The sequence below is a fragment of the Drosophila gunungcola genome, unplaced genomic scaffold (genome assembly GCF_025200985.1).
Source record: "Drosophila gunungcola strain Sukarami unplaced genomic scaffold, Dgunungcola_SK_2 000057F, whole genome shotgun sequence".
NCBI classification, from domain to species: domain Eukaryota; kingdom Metazoa; phylum Arthropoda; class Insecta; order Diptera; family Drosophilidae; genus Drosophila; species Drosophila gunungcola.
In genome coordinates this window covers 508,628-532,763 of record NW_026453220.1, presented here as the reverse complement: position 1 = coordinate 532,763, position 24,136 = coordinate 508,628, and the positions used below count along the sequence as shown (strand labels likewise).

The following is a 24,136-nucleotide window of genomic DNA, read 5'->3' as shown; positions in this document are numbered from 1 at the left end:
AAATTGGGCGGCCATCGCACAAATTGTAAACAATAGACTGTCAAAACATTCTCTTCCTCCACTGAATGTTCATGTGGGGAGTGTGTCAAAATCACATTAGATGCTGTTAACTTTTGTCAGTGACTGTGTTTGGATGGCTCGCATTCTTTTTTGGTCAATTTGTTTGTTTGCCCGCAAATTGATTGATTGCTATTGATGCCTGATTTGTCCTTAACCCTCACGCACAATGTCCTTGCCCTTATCCTTTTGACTCTGTACACTTTTTCTCTCTTCCGCGTTTCGCTCAGCTGAGATTTGTGGTCACCCCAAATGCCTGTCTGTGGCCCACTAAATTACAGAAGACAAAGTTAACTGGATGATGGCGTTCTGCCCAGGGTGTGTGGGTGATTGAGTATATAAGTGCTATTAACTTTGGCTTACACTTCTTGGCTTGTGTAAACTTTGTAATCTACTCAGGGGGCAGGGGTGATCGAATAAGATTGATTTTGTGGCCGGCTAAGGAGCTTGGATGCGGTGACGCCGTATTTAGCTTGGCCACTTTAAAAGGGTTGGAACTAACCGAATTCGGGTATAGATTACACTGGCTTACAAACGCAAATCGACCAAATCCTCCAGAGACAAAACTTTGATTTTTTTGGCAGCATTTGTTTTTGTTCACCTATTTTATTTGGAAAGCTTATTTTACAACAAATTGGACGGTTTTCATCTTTCATATACTTGCTTAACGATGGGTTTCCTTATATAGATTCTAAAGATCGACAAAGTTTGTAAAATTAATTAAAACTGAGGTAATAAATTAGCTAATTATAACTGCTTTCAATATCTTTGTACATGATAATACTTACTTATTTATTATTTGTATAACCAATATTGAATAACAAATTTACTGTTGATAAATATATAAAATAAATTGTAAGTAAATTTGAAAGGAAAACCGTTTACAATTTTACCAATACTTTTATTCTTATAAAATAGATAAATTCCCAGAAACTTGAAAACTGTAGAAAGTTGAACTTTGATTTGCGCTTCCTTATATTTACTTCGAATGGCAAACTTTGGGCCAACTCGCTTTGTCAGCTCGGGGACCAACCTTTATGGGCATTTTCTATTTTGCCCAACCCTCTGTTCAAACATTTCTTCTCCATCCCCAGGGAATTCGATGACACCTCCACGCGTGACACAGAGGAAAATATTTGCAGGACAAAACTCCTTTGTCCTTTGGAATGTGCATTGCCAAAGCAAAAAAAAAAAAAGGTTGATTTGCATATGGGGAATACACGTCGGACAAAAGAGACAAAGAGAAAATAGACGGGGTTTAGGGGAATATTCCCAGATGCATTTTTTCTGCCTCTTAAAGGGTTAAACAAATAGCGATTTTTATGCCATTTGCCATTTTTTTCATTTACTTTTTTTTTTGTATTTTGCCTCGTTTTATGATATGCAGACATGTTGGTCAGGTCGTAAAAGCCTTTTTAAAATGGTGCCAGGTAAGAATTGAATTGAATTGAATTGCGTGAGCCGTGGAAAATCCAAAAGGGTGACAATTCTGATAGCTGTTTTTAATTAAAAAATATAAATTCAATTGCCCATTGGCCTTTGGCATTGACACACTGCGAATGCAAATCAATAAAATATTTAAAATATTATTATTAAGTGACGGGAAGGAAACACTAATTAATTGCCAGCCACAAAATGTGCAATTAAACGAACTGTGGCGGCAGTTATTCAAATATGCGCATATATTTGCTGTCAATGATAAAACCGTATATGCTGCAATGATAATTTGTTTTCCTTCTTATTTGGCATTTAACAAATGACTGCAATTAAGTGGAATTTTCTGTACCAGCAGAGTGGAGTCGAATTGAAGGGACCTTTGTCGCTTTCCTGGAATTTGGATGAAAGCTGCTTTCTGTCAGGGGACACTTGGAACTCCAAAAGCCGCAAACAGCAGTCCAACTGACCCCCGTAGATTTCTATTCTAGCTGCAGCTGACAATGAATAGCTTTCTGCATCCATTCGGAACACAGGGAATTGATTTTCGCATCTCCAATTTGACTGAGTGATGCTCTGCAAGGAATTTACAATTTACAGTCTTTAAAAAAAAATACAAAATAATTTACTATAATGATTTCATTGAATAGTTTAATGAATAACTTCCACTCGGAATGCATAAAAATATTCGCAAGTCTACTAACAGTTGTGATAATTATTTATAAATAAACTATATACAATTTTAGCTTAAATTGTAATCTAGTAAAACTTAGAAACATATAGATAAGCGTTTATTTTAATATGCATTAATTTAAGTAAATAATAATTTTTCTTTTGAAACGTAGAGTAATTGCAACCTCGTTTATTCTCTCCATAAAATCCCTTTATTTTCCTACTGTCTGGAATTTTCAAATGAATTTTCTGTTGTTGGCTGGCATTGCTTTTTGTTCGTCTGAAAAATGGAAAACCGGAAAATGGTCACTGTTGGCCACAAGCCGCGCTCCCCTTTCTCCCCCTTCCATGACCTTCGCCTTTTGGTCTCCTTTATATTAGGGTAAAACAACGAACAAAAACCAAAAGGTATTTTGCGTTTTAATTTTAATACAATTAGAGGATACATCGAAAGCCGAAAATAAGTGGAGGCTGCGGGAATTAATGGGCAATGGGTATTCCCACGGATAATTAATGGGAAATTCAAGTACTCTGGGTAGCTGCGCAACATTTTCCAGAAGGGGATTTTATGCACTTAAGTAAAATGCAAGACACTAGTTTAACAAAAAAAATGATATATATGACCAAAAAAAAAAAGAAAAAATCAATGAAGTGTGCAGAAATTGTGATATAAATAGGATTTTTACAAATGTAATATAACAAATGTAAAAATTCTATTTAAAGAGTGGATTCTTATATACAAAGTTTGCAGTTTTGTAAAAAGTTTGGCTTTTGCCTTTAAAGGATTCTAATTTAGAAACTAATTGAAATTCCGAAATTGCCCAGCACTAAAATGTAACTATTATGTTGATAATCCAGAGTTCTGATGGGTTTTTTGTTTTGTTCTCCAATAATTATTATTTTATCTTAGTGTTTTGTTTGCGTTTTAATTGGTCTCAATTATTTTCCCTGGCTGGCTTGTCAGCAGTGCCCACTGTACATATGTCTACTTATAATGAAGCCAAAGCTTCTTATGTCCTCACCCACGCAATTACTTATACACTGACAGGCACGCACACACACACAAAGACAAAGATAGAGGGAGAATTGATGAAGGCACTACTGGCATGCAAAGGCTGATTGACACACAAAGCGAGCATTCTGCCAGGATGCTTAACCATGGACCTCGAACCTCGAACCTCCCCAAACTTCACAGAGAGAAATCATGCTCAAGACTTACACACAATAGAGTCTGAAAGGTCAAAAAGCTTTGTTAAAATAGACTTCGGATTAAATGTAAAAATTTACAAAATCTTAATTAGAGAAGTATATATTATTTATTTTTAAAAAATGGTGGCTATGCAATGTTCAACTGGAATCGGTACCTTCCTATATTTTAACTAAAAAACAACAAGTAATAGTTAGCTTGCAGAATCATATAATATTATTAGTTTAACTTATAATGATTAACTCTATAAATAGCTGCAATACTTAAAACTGTTTATTATTTATTTATTTATTTTATTTAAAATACCCAAATATTGTTCTCCTTTTGAATCGTTAAAACACGGACAAACACCTATAAAGTATTCTAGTATATTTTCCGTCAGTGCCTTGTGTTTCGTTTATGGCTTTGCTGCAATTCATTAAGATTTTCCTCCTGCGATGACAGCCAAGCCTTGAGTGGCCCCCTTGTCGTTCCGAGTTCCCCCACTAGAACTGCAGCTCCTTATCGGCGGGCAATTATGTTTCGTGGATGTTGGATATCCTGGCCAGAAAGCAGCAGGCGACAGCAAATGACAGGCCATTAAATGGCCGCTGCCTGCTGGCCAGCTTTATTTTTATTTTGACCCTTAGCGCAACCCAGCAACCCAGCAACCCAAACCCCCTTGCACGTGCATGGATTGCAGGGGCAATAAAACGGAATCGCGACTCTAGCAAAACCCCGAAATCGTGGCCAAATGTTGCCTCATAAAAGTGCATGCAAAACAAGGGGATTATGGTCAGGGTTAGGGGTCAGGGTTTAATGAAGGTAGCGCGGGTAGCGAATAAGACCTGATCCCTATTAGGGGGTGTCCAGTTACCTGACCCGGATTTTTGGGTATATATATTCCCGCCGCCCCGTGGCAATCAGCATCAGTTGTCCAGCAGCAGTTAAAGCCTTAGCATCGTACACAAAAGAATATAGTGCACAGAATATTACAAATATTCAACTTTATCAGTGTGCCCAGTTCAGTATACGATTCTCACAAAGAGTGACCAACACGTTGACATTTTTCCAAGACTGAAGATTGTAATTAAACATCTTGCAAGATGGGCAGCACTCACTCCGCTGAGAAGATTAAGGGCAACCAGGACACGACTAGCCCGGCAAATCCCGGCATTTTCTGCACTCCTCTGCCCGGTTTTGTAAGCAAAATCCAGAAAATCCTTATACGCAAGCTGAGCATTTCGGCCAGGAAACAGAAGCGCTTGAGCAAGCGATCCAAGCAAATGCTGCGACCCATGCCCCGATGCTCCTCGTTCGGATCCTGCGGCACTCTGCTGACGCCCACCGCGAAGCAATTCACCTCCACGATTGCCGATCGACGCTATGCCCAGTGGAAGTGCAGTTTCGAGCATTTGGCCCAAAAGCAGCACGGGCGACTCCATGACATTAGCGAGGCCATTGCCGGGCAGACAACACCTCGGGGATTTCCATCCCACACGGATCCCAAGAGATGCCTGGATGCCGCGGAATCGCCGCTGCCTGAGTCCCCACTCTACGACATGGTGGGTGGCCAGAAGATCCGTCGACGCCTAAGTCTACGCAGCCACACCCTCCTGCGACGCCCATCCGCCCGGCAGAAGGCCGACCAGGCCAAGGTCGATGCCCAGCTGCAGCGGGATCTGTGCGACCTGGAGGAGTACTACGGCGAATTCCACTACGCCCAGCGCAGCGAACGTTTGGTGAAGATTTGATAGGGAAATTACTAAAAAATAACCATTTTGTATAGGAAATATTGTGATAGCTCGTAAGCCTTAATAACTGAATAAAATTCGAAATAAAACGGAAATTGAAAAACACTTTTTATTTATTTATTTAACGATTAAGACCAACATTTCAAATTAACTTTAAAATACAAATTTAAAAAAAAATTCCAAAGTCAGCTAAAGTTAAAGTTAAAGTTTTACAAAATATCTTAGTATTTAAAAAACAACAAAAGATAAATGATCCAGTACACGTTAAGTAAAATATTAATCGATGAAGAGCAATTTGCCATAAATTAATCATTTTTCACCTAGACACCGACAGGTTAAATCTCAAATTTTGCATTGTAAATGGCAAACGTGCTTTGATCGCCCCTGCAAACATTTAAAACACATATTCCCATTTCCAACGATTTTTCCCCAAGCCAATGAGCGATGGCATTATTTTCAACAGCAAGAGTTTAGCCAACTATTTTTAGAGATTTAAATTATTGAACAAAATCTCATAATGCAAAGCAAGCACTCTCGATCCGAATCAAAATTGGGGCAGGGTCAGAGCAGGGGCGTGGCACAAACAGGCGAGGCAATTAATCAGCTGCCAACTAACACATAACAAAAGCAGCCAACCAAAGCAACAAAATGCAGCAAAATCAGACAAAAGGCGGACAGAAATGAAAAATTTGCAAGTACTTGTGGGATAAGAGGCGGGAAAATTTTAAGGGAAGGGGGGTGTGAAAATACTGGTGCCAAGGGAAGCTCTTCGAGGCCTTGCCTGATTTTCTTGCTTATATGTTTTTTGGTACCACAGAGAAAAAGTATAAAAGAAAAGTATAAAAGTAAAAATATATGTAGTCAGTTTTTAAGACTTATCTAAGATAAACTATTTTAGGAATTTAATTAATATATCAAATATTTAACTTATAGGATTCGATTAAATATCAATAGAAACAAATTCATTTTTGGTGCAAACACTTCTTGTAATATTTTATGATATAATTTAAGGACTTTCTTTCTGTGTAGTTTCATTTCTTTATCGTATACTTTTGCCACCCGTCACAAATAATTATTTTTTGTATTTTTTGGCAGCTCGCTTTCATCTTCAGCCAGCCAATTTGCAACGCTGCAGATTGGCGGCGGATGAATAATGATTCCGATTTCCGAGTAATGCACTTTCTCCAATCACACTTAAAGTTGTCGGCTTTCTCGGGAAATTAATGTCGGACTGGGGATGAAGATGACCCCATAATAATGCCCCCTAAAAAATGCAAATGCCACAATGAAATATTTGTGGCGCTGTCGCCGCCAAGTTGAACGAACCGACAAACAGCAAAAAGAAAATAATTCAGAATGGCTGACATGAAGAAATTGAAACGAAATTGAAATGGATGGGTGCAAACTGAGGGAACGACGAGGGCCTGACCGACATAAAGCAAATTCCGAACAATCCAAATATGAATGCTTTAATTTGGCCATCGCTCTCTGACTTTTTGGTCAAAAGTCGGCGAAGAGTTGACATTAAATAATGACAGTGTAGACAGTTCAGAAATACAAATGAAAAAATGTCTAGAAATATTTTAAGATTTTTGAAGTTAGCAAAATGTTCTAAGACTAAGGCACAACTGAAAGCACTTTATTAAAGTTTTGTCGGCAACCGAAATTTTTTGAATATTGAAAAATAAGCTTTTATTTATTATTTGACACATTGATTTTTAAAATGTTTTTTTTTTTTAATTTTAGGTAATATAATTTATTCAAATCTAATTCAAAAAAAATAATTTAAATCAGTTTTTTGTATTTTACTGATAATAATTGAAATATATTATAGGGTTTTTCAGTAAATTCATGAACACTTGTGGTGAACAATTAATCAAAGAAAGTTGTTTTATATAAATAGCATTTCCCAAACCTCACCCCGGTGAACTCTGACCCCCATTGAAAGCACAGACAGCCCTTAATAAAGGGTCACAATTATCCCTTATTGGTCTGCACTTTACTCATTAACTTATGGGTACCCCATGTTCATATGTACATTCAAATCGATACTAGAAAGCAAACCAATAGCAATATCAATATCGAAAGTGAAAGTGAAAGCGAAACCAAAGCCAAAGCCAAAACCGAAAATCAAAACCAGAACCAGAACATAAGGTCACGTGCAGGCAAAACCAAATCAACAAATGAAAACTAATAGGCAATTATAGGCAAATGTTAGACAAAAGGGTGGGGGGAAAAGGGGGAGGTAGTGTTGGGGGTGGGGCAAATCAGGCCCTTGGTCAAGGTCGTGGTCATAGACCGCGTGCAATGTGTGGTAAAAAAATTTGTCAAAGGGAATTGAAAATTACCATAGTCTAGCTTTAATTTCAAAGATACCTATTTCCAAACCAATATAACAAAGAAATAATATTGAATGCCAATAAATATTGATTTAAGCCCTGTACAAATTTGAAAGCTTATAATATGTTTTTAAAAATACAAAGAAACAATGTTGTTTTATATGTAAGGCGAAAGTATTCCAAGAAATTTGACTTTTTCCATATTGCTTGTTATATCCAATAAATGTAGCCTTATGAAAAATACTTTCTCTGTTCAATGAAAAAATTCCTCATTTTCAATTCTGCCCACTCTTTAACTAATGATTGTATTGCCAGTCAATTCTTTATGTGCCACCGTTTTCATTTGCCTATTTTCATTTGCTGGCAACCACATGGAAATTTTCACGCCACTTGAGGCTCCCTTCGACTTTTTTTTTTACTAGGAAATTTGATTTTACGCTATTTATTTAAATTTATTTATACTTTATCTGCAATTTGGTCGTTGGCAACATCGTCGACGAACGACGAGCAATCTCCGCGTCATCCTCGACTCATCCTGTCGACTGGTTTTACTTCCTTTCGAGGGGGAGTCGTTGGGCTGGGAAACTCTGTGAGCCTTCTGCATACATTACCCACCAGCCCGCCCACCCGCTGCCCTTTGACCTCAGCCTCACTTTCTTTTCATTGCCTGCCTTTTTTCCTCTCGTTTCGCATCCCGTTGACGTTGACGCTGATTGTGTGCAAATGATAGCAATATGGCAACAATCTTTATATCATACCGCCCACCACCCAAAAAACCCCCCATTTCTGTCCAGAGTTGTCGCTGCGCTTGTTTGTTATTGTTATCATTATCATGCTTCGCTGATGACGATGACAATCATTACGATGATGATGATGGTGATGACGGCTTTTTCCCTTTCAGGATACAGGCAGTATATATAGGGTATACTATAAGAATAAACATGACTTGGTTAGTTGCCTAATTGAAAGGAAGATGTTAGAGTGAGATCAAGATTGAGACTTTGCAAAATGGATGTTCTATAAAAAGTGTCAAAGAGAAAAAAAAAGCCAAGCTAATAGAGAATGCTTTTGAAAACTTTATATTTATTTGCAGTTTCATTGAAATCATAAACCTAATTGAAATTTAAATTAAACAAAAGATAGGGACTTAATAAAAATAGGAACTACAAATTACACCTTCAACAAAAAATATTAACTATTTTCAATGTTTCAAAAAATTAAAGAAGTCTACATTACTGCTGAGCCTATTTCTGTGAAGATCATATTTATGTAAAGTCAGTAGGTATATTAATGCTTTAAATAATTAATGAAAAGCAGAAATTATCTTTTTAAAATGGCAAAAGTTTTAAAAGAATTTTAATGGCTTTAAAAAACAACAATTTTGGGACGTGAATTTCATTAAAAAACACAATTACGTATGCTAGTGTCCTTTGAGTACCCTACATTAACATAATATGCATCTCTATGTTAATACATATCCAAATTTTCTGTTTTTTATTATAAATTCCTGGATTGAAAAAAAAAATGTAAAACAAATACGTTAAGCCTTTAAATATGCCTAAGTCCGTCTGCCTTTTTGCCATGTTAGGATAGTATAGTACATATATGAAGTAACACACAGTTAATTTGCATATGCGTGACAGTCTGCGGATGTGTGCTTGTATGTGTGCGTGTGCAAGGCACACGGACAGGACGACAAGTTCATCGTGTTATAAATTATTACAAGCTCGGAGACAAAACGAATTTCATTTGATGTAGCTGCGCTCAGGCGGATATGTTGGCAATGTTGGCAATAATAATAGTAATAATGCGGCTGCCGAGAAATGGTAATAATGACAATGATGAGGCGGCGTCATCAGTGCCTTGTTTCTGGTTTTCTGGAACTTATTCGTGTGCTCTTCGGGGCATTTAATTAAATTTTAATGACATTGCACACTACTAAATCATGGCCACAAATCCCCCCAAGGATACGCGAAAATTTCGGGATAATAAAACAGCGAGTGCTGTGTGCAGGATAAACATGGACTAAGCCCCAAAGCAATGTCCTTGCCGCTGTCCTTGGCAAAGTCCACTTAAGGCATACGCGGCGTATACGCAATTAGTTGAGTTTAATTTATGTCGCCTGCCGTCGCCCGTCGCCCATCGTCAAAAATTCGAAATGACAAAAGGATAAAAAGCGTTTGCCGAAAGAACAAAAATATAAATTAGGCGGAAAAACAGGACTCACGACCCAGGGCACAGCATCAAGGGCTTTTGACGGGGCTTTTGGTCTAAGCCAGAGCGCGAAAGTGGCAATTAAAAAGCCAGAAAAGCACACCGACACTGGAACGAGCGGGAAAATAACGAAAAGAACCGAGGGCAGGATCCAAGAGAAAAGTCAATGAAAGAATGAAGTTCCAAGAGGGGTTTCTCCGCTCTTCCGCCCATCACTTTGCGGCTTGATTTATGCCCGCTTCGCTTTCACTTAATTTCCCCTTAATTTCCGCTTCAGCATCACTTGATTTTTCCGTTTACTTCCCTGATTTATTCTGTTTAAATTTATTCCACATTATCTCATGTGCAGTTTATCATTCTCTTTTTTATTTATAATTATTTGGAGGCTTAGTTGTAACCTTTTTAATGGCTTGAAAAGCACGTAATGTTTACCATGTATTTGCTTTGATTTTTTGTTATATTAATTAAATTTGTTCGTATTGAGCATGATGTTATTTATTAGAATCCGCCAGTTACAGTTGTCCTTGTTTTCAATTGTTTTTGTAAGTCCATTTGATAATGTTTGTTTCAGGATGTGATGTATTTTAAATTTAATTTTTAATTTTTTAGAAACAGCTTTAAAATACATAACATTACTTTTCTAGATTGCAATATTTTTTTTTTAATCTATTTAATTTTCTTGTTTGTTTGTGCAGCATAATTGGATTTTAATTGTACTTGTTTTGCATTGTACGGCTTTGGTTAATTTTGCAATTATTAATGTATAATTGTGCACAAAATTTCAGCCGTAAAAATTCATTGCTTTGCATAATTTCTGCCTCGGGCAATTAATATTATGAAAATTAAATTTAAACATCAATGATTACGTTATTGTTTAAAAGTTCATGCTTGAATAAAAGCTTTTATACTAAGCTACTTTCACAATGTTTGAAAATTCTCCTGGTGAAATATGATTCCTTCACATAATTACTTTATTTTCTTCTTCGTCTTGCCTGTAACTTGGCTTCATTTTGGTTTTAATTGACCGTCATCTGCGCTTCGAATTTAGCTCAATTTCGTTACATCTCGCAGAACAAATTGTGTAGTTCTCAAGTTTCGGCATTGAGCTTTCGAACGCATATTTACCTTGATTTCTTCCTGCACATATATTTATTTTCTGGCTTCTGTTTGCCTTTCATATTTACTTTCACTTTGCACTTGTTTCGGCTCAAGTTTGTGGCTTGTTTTCCTTCGCAAAATGTTCAGCAAGTCTGGGCCCCCCCAAAAAAAAGTTGTGCAACGCCGTAATTTTTAAACCAAAATATTGAAGTGAAAACGTTGGGCAGAGAGAACAGTAACTTTTCTGGTAACTTTTGTTTTAGTTAGCCCCTTAGACGGGAGCCTCCACTATTTCCGAGTAAATTCACAGCAATAACAGCAGTAACAACGTTGGCATTTCCATTATTTTCGTCATTTAGCATCATCCATCTCCATATAGACCCATACAATACACCCCCTTAGTAAAGACAAAGCGCCGGAAAACAAAAAGAAAAGCGAAGTCCAAGAAACGCGAAGTAAAATTTCTGTAGCATACTTAGCAAGCAAAAGGGCAGTGAAACAGCAGTATGAACAGTAAACACATGAAGAAAAAACTTGACCTTCGTTATATTTATTACACTTACCATTTAAGACATCTTACTCTCTTTTAAAGATAACACTAAATATTTGATACCTCAAAGATATTTAGATATCAAAGCGGTTGTTTAATATTTTGTTTTATAATATTATCTGGATCCCGTAAATAAATACATTATTCTTTCTAGAATTTGGTTAAATAGGTTAAAGTATTCACTTAAAAAGAACTATGGTTATCTTCTGATTTTAGATATATGTTGCATTCTTTTACACAAATTTTTAACTAGTTTTTTACCAACAGTGATTTTTGTGAATGTGTACAGATTATGTGGCCCCTTCTAATTATTTTCGTTTAGTTATGTGTTTTTCTCAGTGCATCTAAAATTACTTGAGGGTTTTTTGGATGGAGAAGTGGTCCAAAAAGGGGGCGGGTGTCATGGATTGGCCATTTAGAAGGCAAGAATGTAAATGACGCCATAATTGCACACATCAAATCAAGCAGCAACGACGAAGGAAAAAAGGAGCCAAAAGGACGGAAAAGACAAGAAGAAGGACGAGCATAAGAAACAGCAGCAGAAGCAAAAATTCGAAAAAAAAAAAGAGAAACAATTGTGGAAAAAGAGCGGAAACAATTTCAATGGATGCGTGCAACAAAGCGTTGCAAATCGACCATTCTGCGTTTGGGTGCGATTTTCCGCGTTTTCCTTTTGCGGGCGGAAAGCCTCGCCTTTTCCTCATTTTTCACCCTCCATCTTTAGTACAGCATCATATCCCCTCTTGTTTTGATTGTTTGCCCAAAGGATATTAAGTCAATTGCAGAGCTTCTCTTGCCCGAAACCGAAATTTCCCCACAACTCTGCCTGATATGCATATTTAATTTTATGATTTCGGGCCCAGCCACAAAATATGTTGGGGAAAGGGTTAAAAAAGGGGCGAAACTTTGAGGAAAGGTAATTTGGGAGGCATTCGAAGGGGGAAACCAAGGGACGGGTAAGTAAAGTTCCACTGATAAGCAGCGATTGCGGCATGTCCTTCGAAAGTTGCCAATTATCGTGATTACCCAAGTGACAGATCCAGGTCCTATATGATTGATACAACCACTCCAAAAGCCACACATTCCGGAGACCTTCAAGAAACTCGAGTTTCACCCACAAAAACTTTATCAAACGATTTGCGGGTCAGCAATTCAGAAGCCACATCAAACTTGCGATGACAAGCTTTAAGGCAAAGAAAAATGGTTAGGTTTTTAGGGAATAAGCAAGTTAACGATTATGTTATACTCTTTCAAAAAATTATAAATTTATATGATTAAGTACTGACACCCTATAAATTAAGTCAAGGTTTAAGTCTATCAAAGACGTGTCCACAAAGATGCAACTTAATATTTAACTATAAAATTCAGAGCAACATTCGAATAGTAAAATTAATTCTCTTTTGATTTTAAGGCCTTCCATTTTCTACTATTTTTGGAGGTGACACAAAAATCTCTTTGGTTTTAGGTCTCAAGCAAATATTATATTTTTTTTTTTACATTTAAATTTTGATAATTCTTTAATCAATCAACCTTACCAAATGTCACGTTTATATTTGTTTCATATAGCGAAATGTGTACTTAACCAATGGTTATTATAATCTGAGAGTTTTGAGTAAAATAAGTTGTCGGTTAGCCAGAAATTCAGATCACTTCAAATCGGAGTAAAATAAATCGTAGACAAAGGAATTCGAAATCAGTCGAAGAGACCTAAAAACTTGAATGAACCCGTTGGGGGGAAATTCCAAAGTGTGGATTTAGGCTTAAAAGAGTGGGGTTTGTGGGTGGTGCGTCGGTTTTAGTTTGGTTTTTGACCTTTGTTGGCCACCCTTTATCCCTTATCCGTCGGCTGTGGTTGCCCGATTTCTTTTGTCTGGCTTTTTATTTTTTTTTTGGTCCTGTTTGTTTTGGTTCCGAGTGTCTGACTGGCTTTTATTCCCCTCCCCTGTTGGTTGACCCTTTGACCCACTCCCCTTCCCCTATGACCCCGTGCTCTCGTGCTATTGTTTATTATTTGGTCGCTTATCTGCCACAGCCAAATTGATTCCAAAGCATGTAAATAAAACACCGCCCCTCATAATTATGGCCCCAAACTTCTTGCCTTGTAATTTACTCGAATATGCAAATTAGAGGCCAAGTTTAGCAGATGTCCGCGGGGTTGAGGTCGGCGTCGGCATATTTCGCATGTTTACCTTTAAACTTGATATGCATAACTCAAATAAACAACCGCCCACTCCTTCTGCCTTTGGTTTACCTTCAGATTTGTCTAAATGGAAATTGATGGGGCAAACTGTACAGTGCGGGTCAATAGTTTACGACGAGCTGATTGATGATGATGGCCAAATATTTGTTTATCTTCCTTGCACGCGAAGAACAGCGATGGAGAGTAAATATTCTATGAATTATTCAATCAGCAAAAACAAATTTAATGCACTGAAATCCGAGTCAAATTTATCACTAGGGTTTCCTTGAGCAAAACAAAATTTAAAAGTTCTTTTAAAAAAAATAATCTTAAATAAATATGTTAAAAGAAATGTATTGAAGCTTAAAACTCTATAATATATAATATATGATTTTTTTATTATATTACCAGAAACTATTTAACTAATAGGAATAGTTGTGTGTTTGATTTATGTTTATTAATTGCAGTTCAACACGTTCCATGGAAGATTATTGCTGAATAATTAATAAACATCTTCGAATGGAATGTTGAAATACGCATAACAACATAAGTAAAATAAACATTATGCCAGGTACTGATTGAGGTCTGGCCACAATTAAATTTAAATATAAATTGATTATCTGCAAATTGTTAATTAACTGTGCTCGGACACGTTCCTTTAGCACTCACTGTTATGCGGCTAAAATGAAGAAAATTTCCCAACATTTCATTTCATCTAGCACTGGGGCAAATAAACATTTTGGCAGAAAATCGAATACGAAATGAAAATATTCTAGGGGCGATTTAAATTATAAATCCATTCCGGACCAGCAACAACAAATGTTTTTGGGCAATTCTGGTGAAGTCAGCGAATCAAATTTGTAGGCCAGAAAAATCGAAAATGCAAATTCGGCTGAAATTTATCTCTTTAAACAGAGTCGACAGGAGCTGATGGCCAACATGAATCTCTGTATCTGCATCTAAACCATTGCATCCGCATCTGGATATCTTGTTGGTTCAGTTGCTTTATTGCCGCACTTTACCCCCCTTTTCATACACATGTATGCCTGCTGTTGCATTTGTTCGTTTTTCATTTTGGAAAATCTACGGACAAGTTTCCCTTGTGTTTTTTCGCCCATCGCCTCTTTTTTTTTGCGCTGCAGCCACAACAATGAAAAATGTGAAACGTTTTTGGGAATCGCAGAGCTTAGGTGAGGTTACTGGATTCAATTGGATTGGAAAGTGGGTGGGGGTGGGGGGCTCACAAGATGGTTTTTGTGAAAATCACTGCCAATCGAGATGCTCTCTAGATGGCTTTAATTACCTAGGTAACTTATATTTAGAATTAGATAGGTAGGACTTAAAAATATGTTTGTGTGCTTAGACAACAAAAAAATTAAAAAAAAACAAATTTCCAGAGAAATTTAACTAACGGCCAAACACAATTTCTATGAAACGCAGTTTCTCATGTATTCCAACAAAAATATAATTAAAAGGTGGCTCTAATTACTAAGAGCAGCATATATTTTATTGTCATTATTTTTGGGGAATTTATTCAAGTCCTTAGTGTTTGAATGCCAGTCAAATAGTGAACTATGTACATATCTTGCCACTTGCATCTCTGGCAGATGTTTGCGATGACCTGTAGGTATGTATAGCACACACTCGTCATAAAGCTGAAACGTATTTGCATTCCCCAGTCGACAGGACACGAATCACCAGGAGAACAATGGAAGGATGAAGGGCAAATGTGGGGGCCAAAGCTAGGGTTGTCATTAGGGTTGTCGGGGGGCGGAAAAGTGGGACAATTGGTGTAACAGGGTAGCCATGCCCTGGTCATTTGGCTAATTATCCATTGAGCCGCTTACAACTTTAATCCCCAAGGCGACAAGCGAAATTCCCCCGCTGAGGACACTTTCAATTAAACATTAGCTACTTTATCCTCTGCACACGGGCGATTAGACACAGTGGCCACTCGACTACCTGGAAACTGCTACCGCGTTGACATACTGCTAGCGAAAGGAACCCGTGACCTGTTTGTGACATGACCGCATTTTGATCATTAGCGAAATGCAATGCAAAACATTTGCAGTTTCCTTGGCGTTTTTCGGCACTCGGTGGGCGGGCCAGAGAAAAGGGAAAATTAGAGCAAAACGGATGGGAAAGGGTAATGGAAATGGAAGCGGGAACCGGGAACCGGGAAAGGTAAAGGTAAAGGTAAAGTGAGTGATGTGTTTGCGCTGGGGGCGTCACTGGGGGCGTGGCAAATCTCTACTCTATAGTTCACACTTTTCCAACATTCGCATCTCTACTCAATGAGTTTTTAATTAACTTTCAAAGCAAAAACTCAAGTGCCACTAGTGCTTCCTTCTACTGTTTTTCATCAACTACACGGAGAGAAAAATAATTTGTTCTACAAGTAATAACTAACTAGACTTCTGTAAATACATTTGAAGTATGAAATATTAAATTTCAAACTGAAAAATGTGGATTAGTTATTAATTATTAAATAAACACACAAATGATAATTGTAAATAATAAAATAAGAACTAACAAAATTAGATGACTTGTTTTAGAATACAAAATAAATTTAAGTTTGTCACAAAACAAAAGCCAACAAAAATTTGATGAAATGCTGTTGTCAATTTAGAGAAATGCAATTTAGATTATAATAAAAAGATAATTTTATTTTCATTGAAATTTAAACAACGGCCAAACACAAATTTCTATGAAATGCAGTTTTTCATGTATTCCATCGAAAGGTTAATTAAAAGGTGGTTTTAATTACTTGTCTACTAGACAATATTTTTGGAGAATTTAAATAAAGTTCTTAATAACTGTCCATTCAATACTTCTCAATTCAAATTGATTCTAATATTAAAACGATGTTTGATTGTTGTTATTTAGTGTATTTTTATAATTTTTTAATAACTCTTCACGTCGAATGCACTAACACTTAAACACTTTTTGTTATATAATATAATATCAGGGATTTCCTCTCAGTGAACCTCTTCTTCATCACGTTTTGAGCACATGGGATTTTTGGGGTCATGGGGTGGAGGGGTTGAGGGGCGCGGCTGTCATTTTGCATTCTATTCAATTCCCATCAAGGTAGAGAGTGCTCGAGTTGACTTTCAATTTTTCGCCAGGATAAAGGATAATAGAAACAGCAATGCCAACAAAAACACAAAATTGTTGTCAACACTAATGAAATTACAAAAGGACACGACAGGAGACGGGTGCAAAATAAAAACAGGACGAGGAAGACATAGAGACGACACTTTAAATAATTAAGCACTCAATGGGAAGTGTTTTCAAAGTTCTTTCCCCAAAAAGATCTGCCAAGTGTGCTTAAATCAAAAATAGTAGAGCCAAACACATTTAAGATTTAACTCATTTAAGTTTAGGAACACCTGTGCATTTATTTTTATTCGTTTTGCAGAAATATACAAAGTTATAAAAATGAACTCAATTGCTGACTAAATAATTTACACGTTTAAACTCATCATTAAATTTATATGTGATATACATTTTCAGAGCCATTTTCATTTAATCGGTTTAACACGTACATTTGAAATATAATACCACTTTTGTGCTCATAATTAAAACGATTTCCTTTGGCAATTTTATTAAATTTTACACGCCAACTTTTGGCCGAAACAATTAAAATTCCCCTCTTCGAATTGAACACAATCAACTCGTGTTACCATACATAAATTACAATATACACACGCGTGCTGTGAAATATGTATATGTTCCATTTTAATCAAAGGGTGTTAATGTTTGCCTAAGTAGAGAGCACGAAACACAAAACCTTACAGTGAATATTGGCATATATAAAAGGTATAACGACAGGAAAATTGAATCTCTATTTAAGGAAATTAATTAAGGAATTTTACTGAAAGTACACCAAATTTTAATATCTAATATAATTTAAAGCAACGATTTATAAATAAACTGCAAACAATTTAATAGTGTTTTATTATTTAATACCAAATATATCGAATTTGATTGAAAGCATTTTAAGAGTAAGTTATTAATTATCTATAAAGTTGAGTTTGATTGGAAAAGACGCAGCAAAGTCTTACAAATTGCCATTATTTAACTGTTATAAAAAGAGTTGCACTTGGGCGATTTGGCCTGTAATTGCATGTTGCACGTTGAGTGGCGAGCCCTTTTGGGGCATCATCATCATCATCATCATCATCATCATCGTTCGCGGGAACAGCAATTCCCAACTCGATTGCGTGCTTCTGTTCATGTGTGGCCTTTAACCCGATTGATGGCCAAGGGGCTGGGGCTTTTGGGGGTTAAGGTTACCCAGCCCTGAGGTGCGGATGCAAAGGGTTAAGGCGCACACGCCCCCTCTCCACCGCACCCCCCACTGGGTGTACACGCAAATGGCAAAGGACCGCTTCGGAAATTATTTTTAATACGCGTTTTATTTCATTTGCAGCTTGTAACATGTCAAAAATTGCAAAAGCAAAGTCATCATCCCATTTTCGAAGGCGTGGCAGTACGAAAAGTTGTTATTTCTTGGCCCGCGGCAAAAGCAAATACAAACAAAATATATAAACAGAACGTGATGAGAAAAAAGGGTATTTACATAAAAAAGAATTTTAAGTTTCTTGAGAAACCAAGTCTGTTTAATACGACAAACAAATGTTATATTTCATCTTGTGTAAGACAACAATTGTTTTGGCCAAAGCAGCGAAGCAGCAGCTGGCAAAATTCTCAATAAAGTTTGTGGGGGCGAGAAATGGCAGCTCCTGTCACAGAGCCAACGCATACGCAAAATCTCTATTTACAGGGTATTAAAGAGTCGCCCAAGTCTGTCACTCCAAGGGATAAGCTGGCATTACATTTGCAATGCCCTAAACGACAAAACCGAGTGGGAGATCTCGGTTTGTGAAAAGTTAAGCCGTCTTAGAAATGTCTGCAGATTTGTTAAGTACTTAAAATAAATACAAAATGTCATGTCAATAAGTAATAATCATCTTAACGATGTTTGCCAGGGATTATCCTTGCAACAGAAGAAGAAACAATAAGGTACATTTACTAACATATTTTCAAGTGTATGGAATAAAATTACTAATTATTTAATCAGACCTAAAGTTTCTCCAATTCCAGACAATATTAGAATTTTTTAAAGAATTCTAGACAAATAGAGAATTATCTCACAAGCTTTTAGAGATATTTCATTGAGAATGCTATCGTTATCTTAGAAACACCCAATACGAATAAATAATACAGATTTTTAGAGAGTTGGACTTTAGTTTAGTTTTTGAGGAATACAATTTTTCAATTGGATTAAAATTCGTAAAGCCATGGGCGGATTAGTGTAAGTTTAAGGTGAATTTTCTAAATAACCATTTTTCCTAACATTTGACATTATTAAAATGACAAATATATAACCCAAAATTGCAAACCAAGATTGAAACGCAGATTTTTAGAGAATTAAACCATGATTTCTGTAAGATTTTACCGGTATTTCACTTAGGAATCGGAGTTCTGTAAGAAAAGTTATAGACTTTAAAACCCAGGTTTAAGGTAGACCATTTTTTGAAAAATGTGAAGGGTATCACTCAGTTGATTGCTTTCCCCGTCTAGTAATGTTTTTGGTATTGGAATGAAATAAAGACGTATTTCATATGCGCGACCTTGGTTAGTTAAAAGGGCCAAAAGGGGGGGGGGGGGGGGGGTTATGGGCGGAATGAGGGACATGTCGACCACAACAGTTGACAAATTTGGAAAAACTGCAACAGCGACAGCAACCAGATGCTGCTTCCTTGAGGCCAAAAATAATATCCAAAAAATACCAACATCGCGGGGGGCGGTTCGGGAACTTCACAATTGAATATATGTGCACAATGTACATACATATATATATATGCGAGTAATAATGTGCCAAATTGTTGACGATGCTGATGAAGATGCCACCGCTTACGTTGCTCTTTTATGTGTTCCCAGGGCCAAGGGAAATTGTAAAAACTAAGTGCCATATAAAAGGGGGAAAATTGTGCAGAGTTAGCTGATAAAATAAAGTATAAACTGAGCGAGTCAGAAAAGATATATTATTTAATACCGTTTTTTAATAACATTTTGTGATGCTCATTAAAAACACACGCTTTTACAGCCTTGTTCAAAATAATAGACTTACATAGATTCATATTATAATGAGCTGGTAAAAAGTGCGTTTTGTTAAACTAAATTTTATGGTTAATTCTAAGGGTATTCAATCTTCACTTTACTCTCGTTTTATTTTCGTATTGTTTATTTCTACAACAAAGTTTTTGTTCGCCACGCAATATTTGTAAACATTTATCCGCTTTTTTCCCCCTATTTATAGCACTTTTTCCCCTCTTTCCCAGCTTATGTGTTCATTTATAATTTTTTTCATTTTTCTTCGCATATTGTAAATTCATTTGAGTTGCGGTTGAAGAATTTCCACTTAATACTAACCAATAATTTATAAAAACAAGATGGGCGAGTGTAAGTAAGCTATGTGAATTAAAGAAAGCACTTAAATGGAACCTTTTTAACAACAGTAAAGATTTTTTGATTGAGTACAATTCTCCGACTTGTATTTGTGGAAAATTAATAGTAGTTTTGTTAATTTAAGGTCATTGTTGTAATTAAAAAAACAATTAAATACATCTGGTATAACCTAGTTTTATATGCCAGCACATGTTTATAAAATAAAGAAGTTTGAGGCACTTTTAATGCGTTCCATAAAGCTTATGTACTTTTAGATGCCCTCAGGAAATCTGCTTTATTTAAGGCCTCTAATTTGCCTACATTTAATCTTTCGTAACACACTTTTTCATCGCATCTCATTACGCTTTAATGGTTCAGTTCCACTTGAGGTTAAGCTCCTCGTCTGACAGTTGTTATCTCGGTTCCACCTGCGTTAAAAACGTTTTTATGCCATTTTTCTTTGTTTAAAAAAAATGTGTCCTTTGGTTCCCAGGATTATGATTCGATTTTTTCCAGCAAAAAAAAAACCGACAATATTTATGAGTGTGGTCGAATTACCCGCATCCCTTTGACACTTTTAATTAAGCCACGCCTGGCCAAAAAACTTTTCCTTTGTTTAAGAAAAGCTGAGAAAATCTGTTGTACGTTTCCCTTGGCAGCTTATATAATTGAAAATAAAAATATGAACGGATGGATGGACGCGGTCTGAATAACTGTTGCAAGGCTGAGAGCTTTTTCGCTGACGCAAGAGGGGACGCAGGACCACCCACCGCCTCACAATGCAACTGTTACTACACAGGAAAAACATATTTTTTGTACTTGAAGCGGGATTAATATTTAAGGGGATTGAAGGTGGTGCTATTGGCGAAATCAATTTAAACTACTTTATAAATGTTTTATACTTTTTTGATTGATTGCTTAGTGCTAAGCATACGGTTACTGCAGATAGGAAGTGGATCTTTAATTAAACAGTATCATGTATTTGAATTCATTAATTTTATAGTTAAACCAATTTTTAAGATTTTCAGACTTTCAAAGCGATAATTGTTGCATTAGGATTGGCTTTACTGATAAAGCAACACATGATTGTCGAATTAAGGTTGCTTAAATCAGAATTTGGAATATCTAATGTGCCAGTTGCATTCATTTTGTGGTGAAACCAATCATAATTCCTATTTGGAGTAATGTTGTTTCCGAAATGTTGTTTTCTGTGTTGCAGCTAGTTACTGCTCACCAGGTTGCCCCTTTTGCAGGTTCAGGCACTGCGGCTGACAGTTAAATGGAGTGTCACCGCCGTTTAATCAGCTGCAAACGCAAACATGATGTGGAAATGGGGGTGGTATAGGGTTCGGGGGTGGCATTAGGTTGGAGGGTGGGTTCCGAAAGGGGGCTGACAATCTCAGATTAGTGTCGCCATATTGCGTCGCAGTGGATCGGTTGTGGTCGTATATACGTCTAGGGTCCAGGACGGGGCTAGCCCGCCCTTTTGTGACAGTCGCACGTCCGTAAGCCAGTTAAGACAGGTCCCGAGCCCATGGGGCAGCTCATTGCCTAGGTTGCCTTGCCAGGTGAGTTGTAACCAATCCGTCAGTGCACTCAGAGAAAAACCAAGCGACAAGGAAAAGTGAGTACCAAGAAGCAACATTAATTAGTTATTTAAGTAAGTGTGTATATTATTTAAAAAATAAATCAACATAATTAAATACTAATATTACTCAAATACAAAATTAACTAGGAGTTTTTGCTGAATAATACATTTAAAGTACATAGTTAATAGTTTTGTATACTTTAATATTCAAATTCCAAATCAATTCTGATAAAGTAAAAGTTTTATAATTCAAACTAATTGAATTATAAATAAATTCAATAACTGAAAGTTACGGAGAAACTAATGTCATGGTGGCTTGATTAATGCAAATGTTACTGTACTGATCCCCCCGCACAAACCCCCAAAATTTCTCTCAGTGCTGCCCCAAATCGCCTGAGGTGAGTCTGCCTGTTGTCTAGTATCGGTTCAGGTTTAGATGCTTTCATTTTCATTGTGGCACGCTTAGGCAGAGTGATGAGATTTCTTAACTGCGATTTGCGTCTATTTTTGGAATGTCAGAACAAGGGATGTGATGTGGATGTGGCCCCGGGATAAATCCCATACAGAAAGACCCGAATAAGTTGTGACTGGGGAATACCAGTCAGCTGAATGGCGGTGAAATGGGAAACCAAAGGTTCCATCGCATCGCCTACAGCCTGGAGAGAATAATATTTCAAAAAAATGTTAGGAGACTGGCCGTCTCTATTTATTAATAAATACGAATTATTAAGTGCTTCCTTAATTGAAATTTCCTGCGGCTTATAAAGTTGTTTAGATTGTTTCGCAAACGTTGTGGGCACGAAATTTGGTAATCGCCCTAAACTGTTTCATTGAGTTTTTAATGGTTTCAGTTGAGAAACAATTATGTAGTGGTGTTTAAGTAAATGAAAATCACTGGATTTTATATTTTCCCTATTTATTAAAATGTTTCTAGAAAACTTTAGTAACCATTTTTTCTTAACGGAGACTTTTCACTTAAGTATTTTATGCTTTTTCTGATAGCACTCAACTTTGGCCAAGGTTTTTATATATATATTTTGTTACTTTTCCTTTGCCAATGGAATCCCAGCCGTTTGGTCAATCAAAAGTCAGCTTATAATTTGGACGTGGGATAATTGAAATTGCCTTGAAGGCTGGACAAAGTTGTCGGGTTCTGATTTCTCGTTTCCTTTCATTTTGCTGGGATTAGTTTAGTTGGCCACATTCCTTTCGTGCTGCACTTTTTCTTGGCTGCATCTGGTAAGAAAGGGAAACGGCTGAGGCAACAGTTTTCCGAGAATTCTATGATAATAATAAAGTTTTCCTTTGGCTGCTGCTGCTGTCCATTTCGCACATTAACGCAACCGCTGCACAGTGGTCAAATTTATGATAAATTTATAAATGTTTTTGATGAATATTGAAAAAAAAAACTAAGTGTGAGCACCGGAAAGTCATGGATTTTATATACAAATTTAAAAAAAATAAAAAAATAAACATATAATTATAACAAAAAACTGCATTTGCTGCATACAAAATTTCAATGTTTATTTTTTAACTTTCTAACAAACACATTAGCGTCTGTCAGCTTCTGAGTACTAAATTAGTCATTTTAAAACACTGTGCTCTGGGCGAAAAGGGGGCGGGAGGGTGGTGAGGGGAGGGTGCGGGACAAGTACGCCCGAGAGATGGAGCGTTTCGTATTTTAATTTCCTTAAGTACCGCTATGGCTCGCGCCGCAAATGGAATGCAATGGGAGCAGGTCCATAAATTACGCATACGCCGCGTGCGCCAGCAGTTTGGGCTTTTTCGGACATATCGAGGGAATTGCAAGTGCACGGCCGAAGAATTAGTAATAGGCCACTTTTGCCGCCCATTATTATCATTTTTTATTTTTCATTTTCTGTGATATTTGTCAAGAAACTATATTCTTTTTAAGCTCTTTGTCAGTCTTTAGTTTTTGTGATTAACTGTAATTGTTTTCTTTCGCCAAACATTTATACATATAAAAGAATAAAATAATTTGTGACTTTTGTGAAGGTTTAAGGTTTAAGGGTTTAACACGAAAGGTCCTGAGTTCAATGTGATGCTTTTTTCGCAGTGTGGATAAGTTCATTAGGGGCTGTAATGGACTCACCTCTGGTGAACAGGACGAGGTGCAGGAGGCACTCCAGGACGACGCCGTGGGATTTGTACCTGTACCGGGGCTTGTTGCTCGCTGCCATTTGAGCTTCGATTTACATGTTCGCCGGATCGCCGGCTTTCTGTTCCTTTCACCTCGCTTTTTTTTTAACGGCCCGCTCAAAAAACACTAACACATCGAACAATAAATAAAAAGAACTGCGAGTTCTGGTGAATTATTCAGCCCTTTGTCGCTGCACTTGTCCCATGAATATTTCAAGTGCGCCCTGCAATTAGTCACACACACTGGTACAGTTACATCTACGATTGCAATTATTACGATAATCACACACAAGCGCACCTTAAAAAAAGCGTTCTACTCTAACACTTGGAAAAAAATGCAAAAATAATTGATGCAATTGAACGGTGACAAAATGCGCGCCAAAAATGTTTTCGCGTTTTGGGGAGGCAGTTACATAGGGGCGGGGCAGTCGCACGTGCGCTTCGTCGAG

The 24,136-nt window shown here is 36.8% G+C and overlaps 2 protein-coding genes across 2 annotated transcripts in view; one reads left to right on the top strand and one right to left on the bottom strand.

The window, feature by feature from the left end:
- The window catches only part of LOC128264129 (uncharacterized), a 45,292-nt gene extending 21,156 nt beyond the window's left edge, over positions 1-24,136 (bottom strand). Inside the window, exon 1 of the mRNA XM_052999478.1 lies at positions 23,641-24,136. Coding sequence (XP_052855438.1) covers positions 23,641-23,728 — 88 coding nt within the window. The 5' untranslated portion in view covers positions 23,729-24,136. The remainder of the gene's footprint in view (positions 1-23,640) is intronic.
- Positions 4,456-5,103, top strand: LOC128264132 (protein nullo). Its single transcript, XM_052999482.1, has one exon. The coding sequence runs from the start codon at positions 4,456-4,458 to the stop codon at positions 5,101-5,103; it is 648 nt and encodes a 215-aa protein (XP_052855442.1).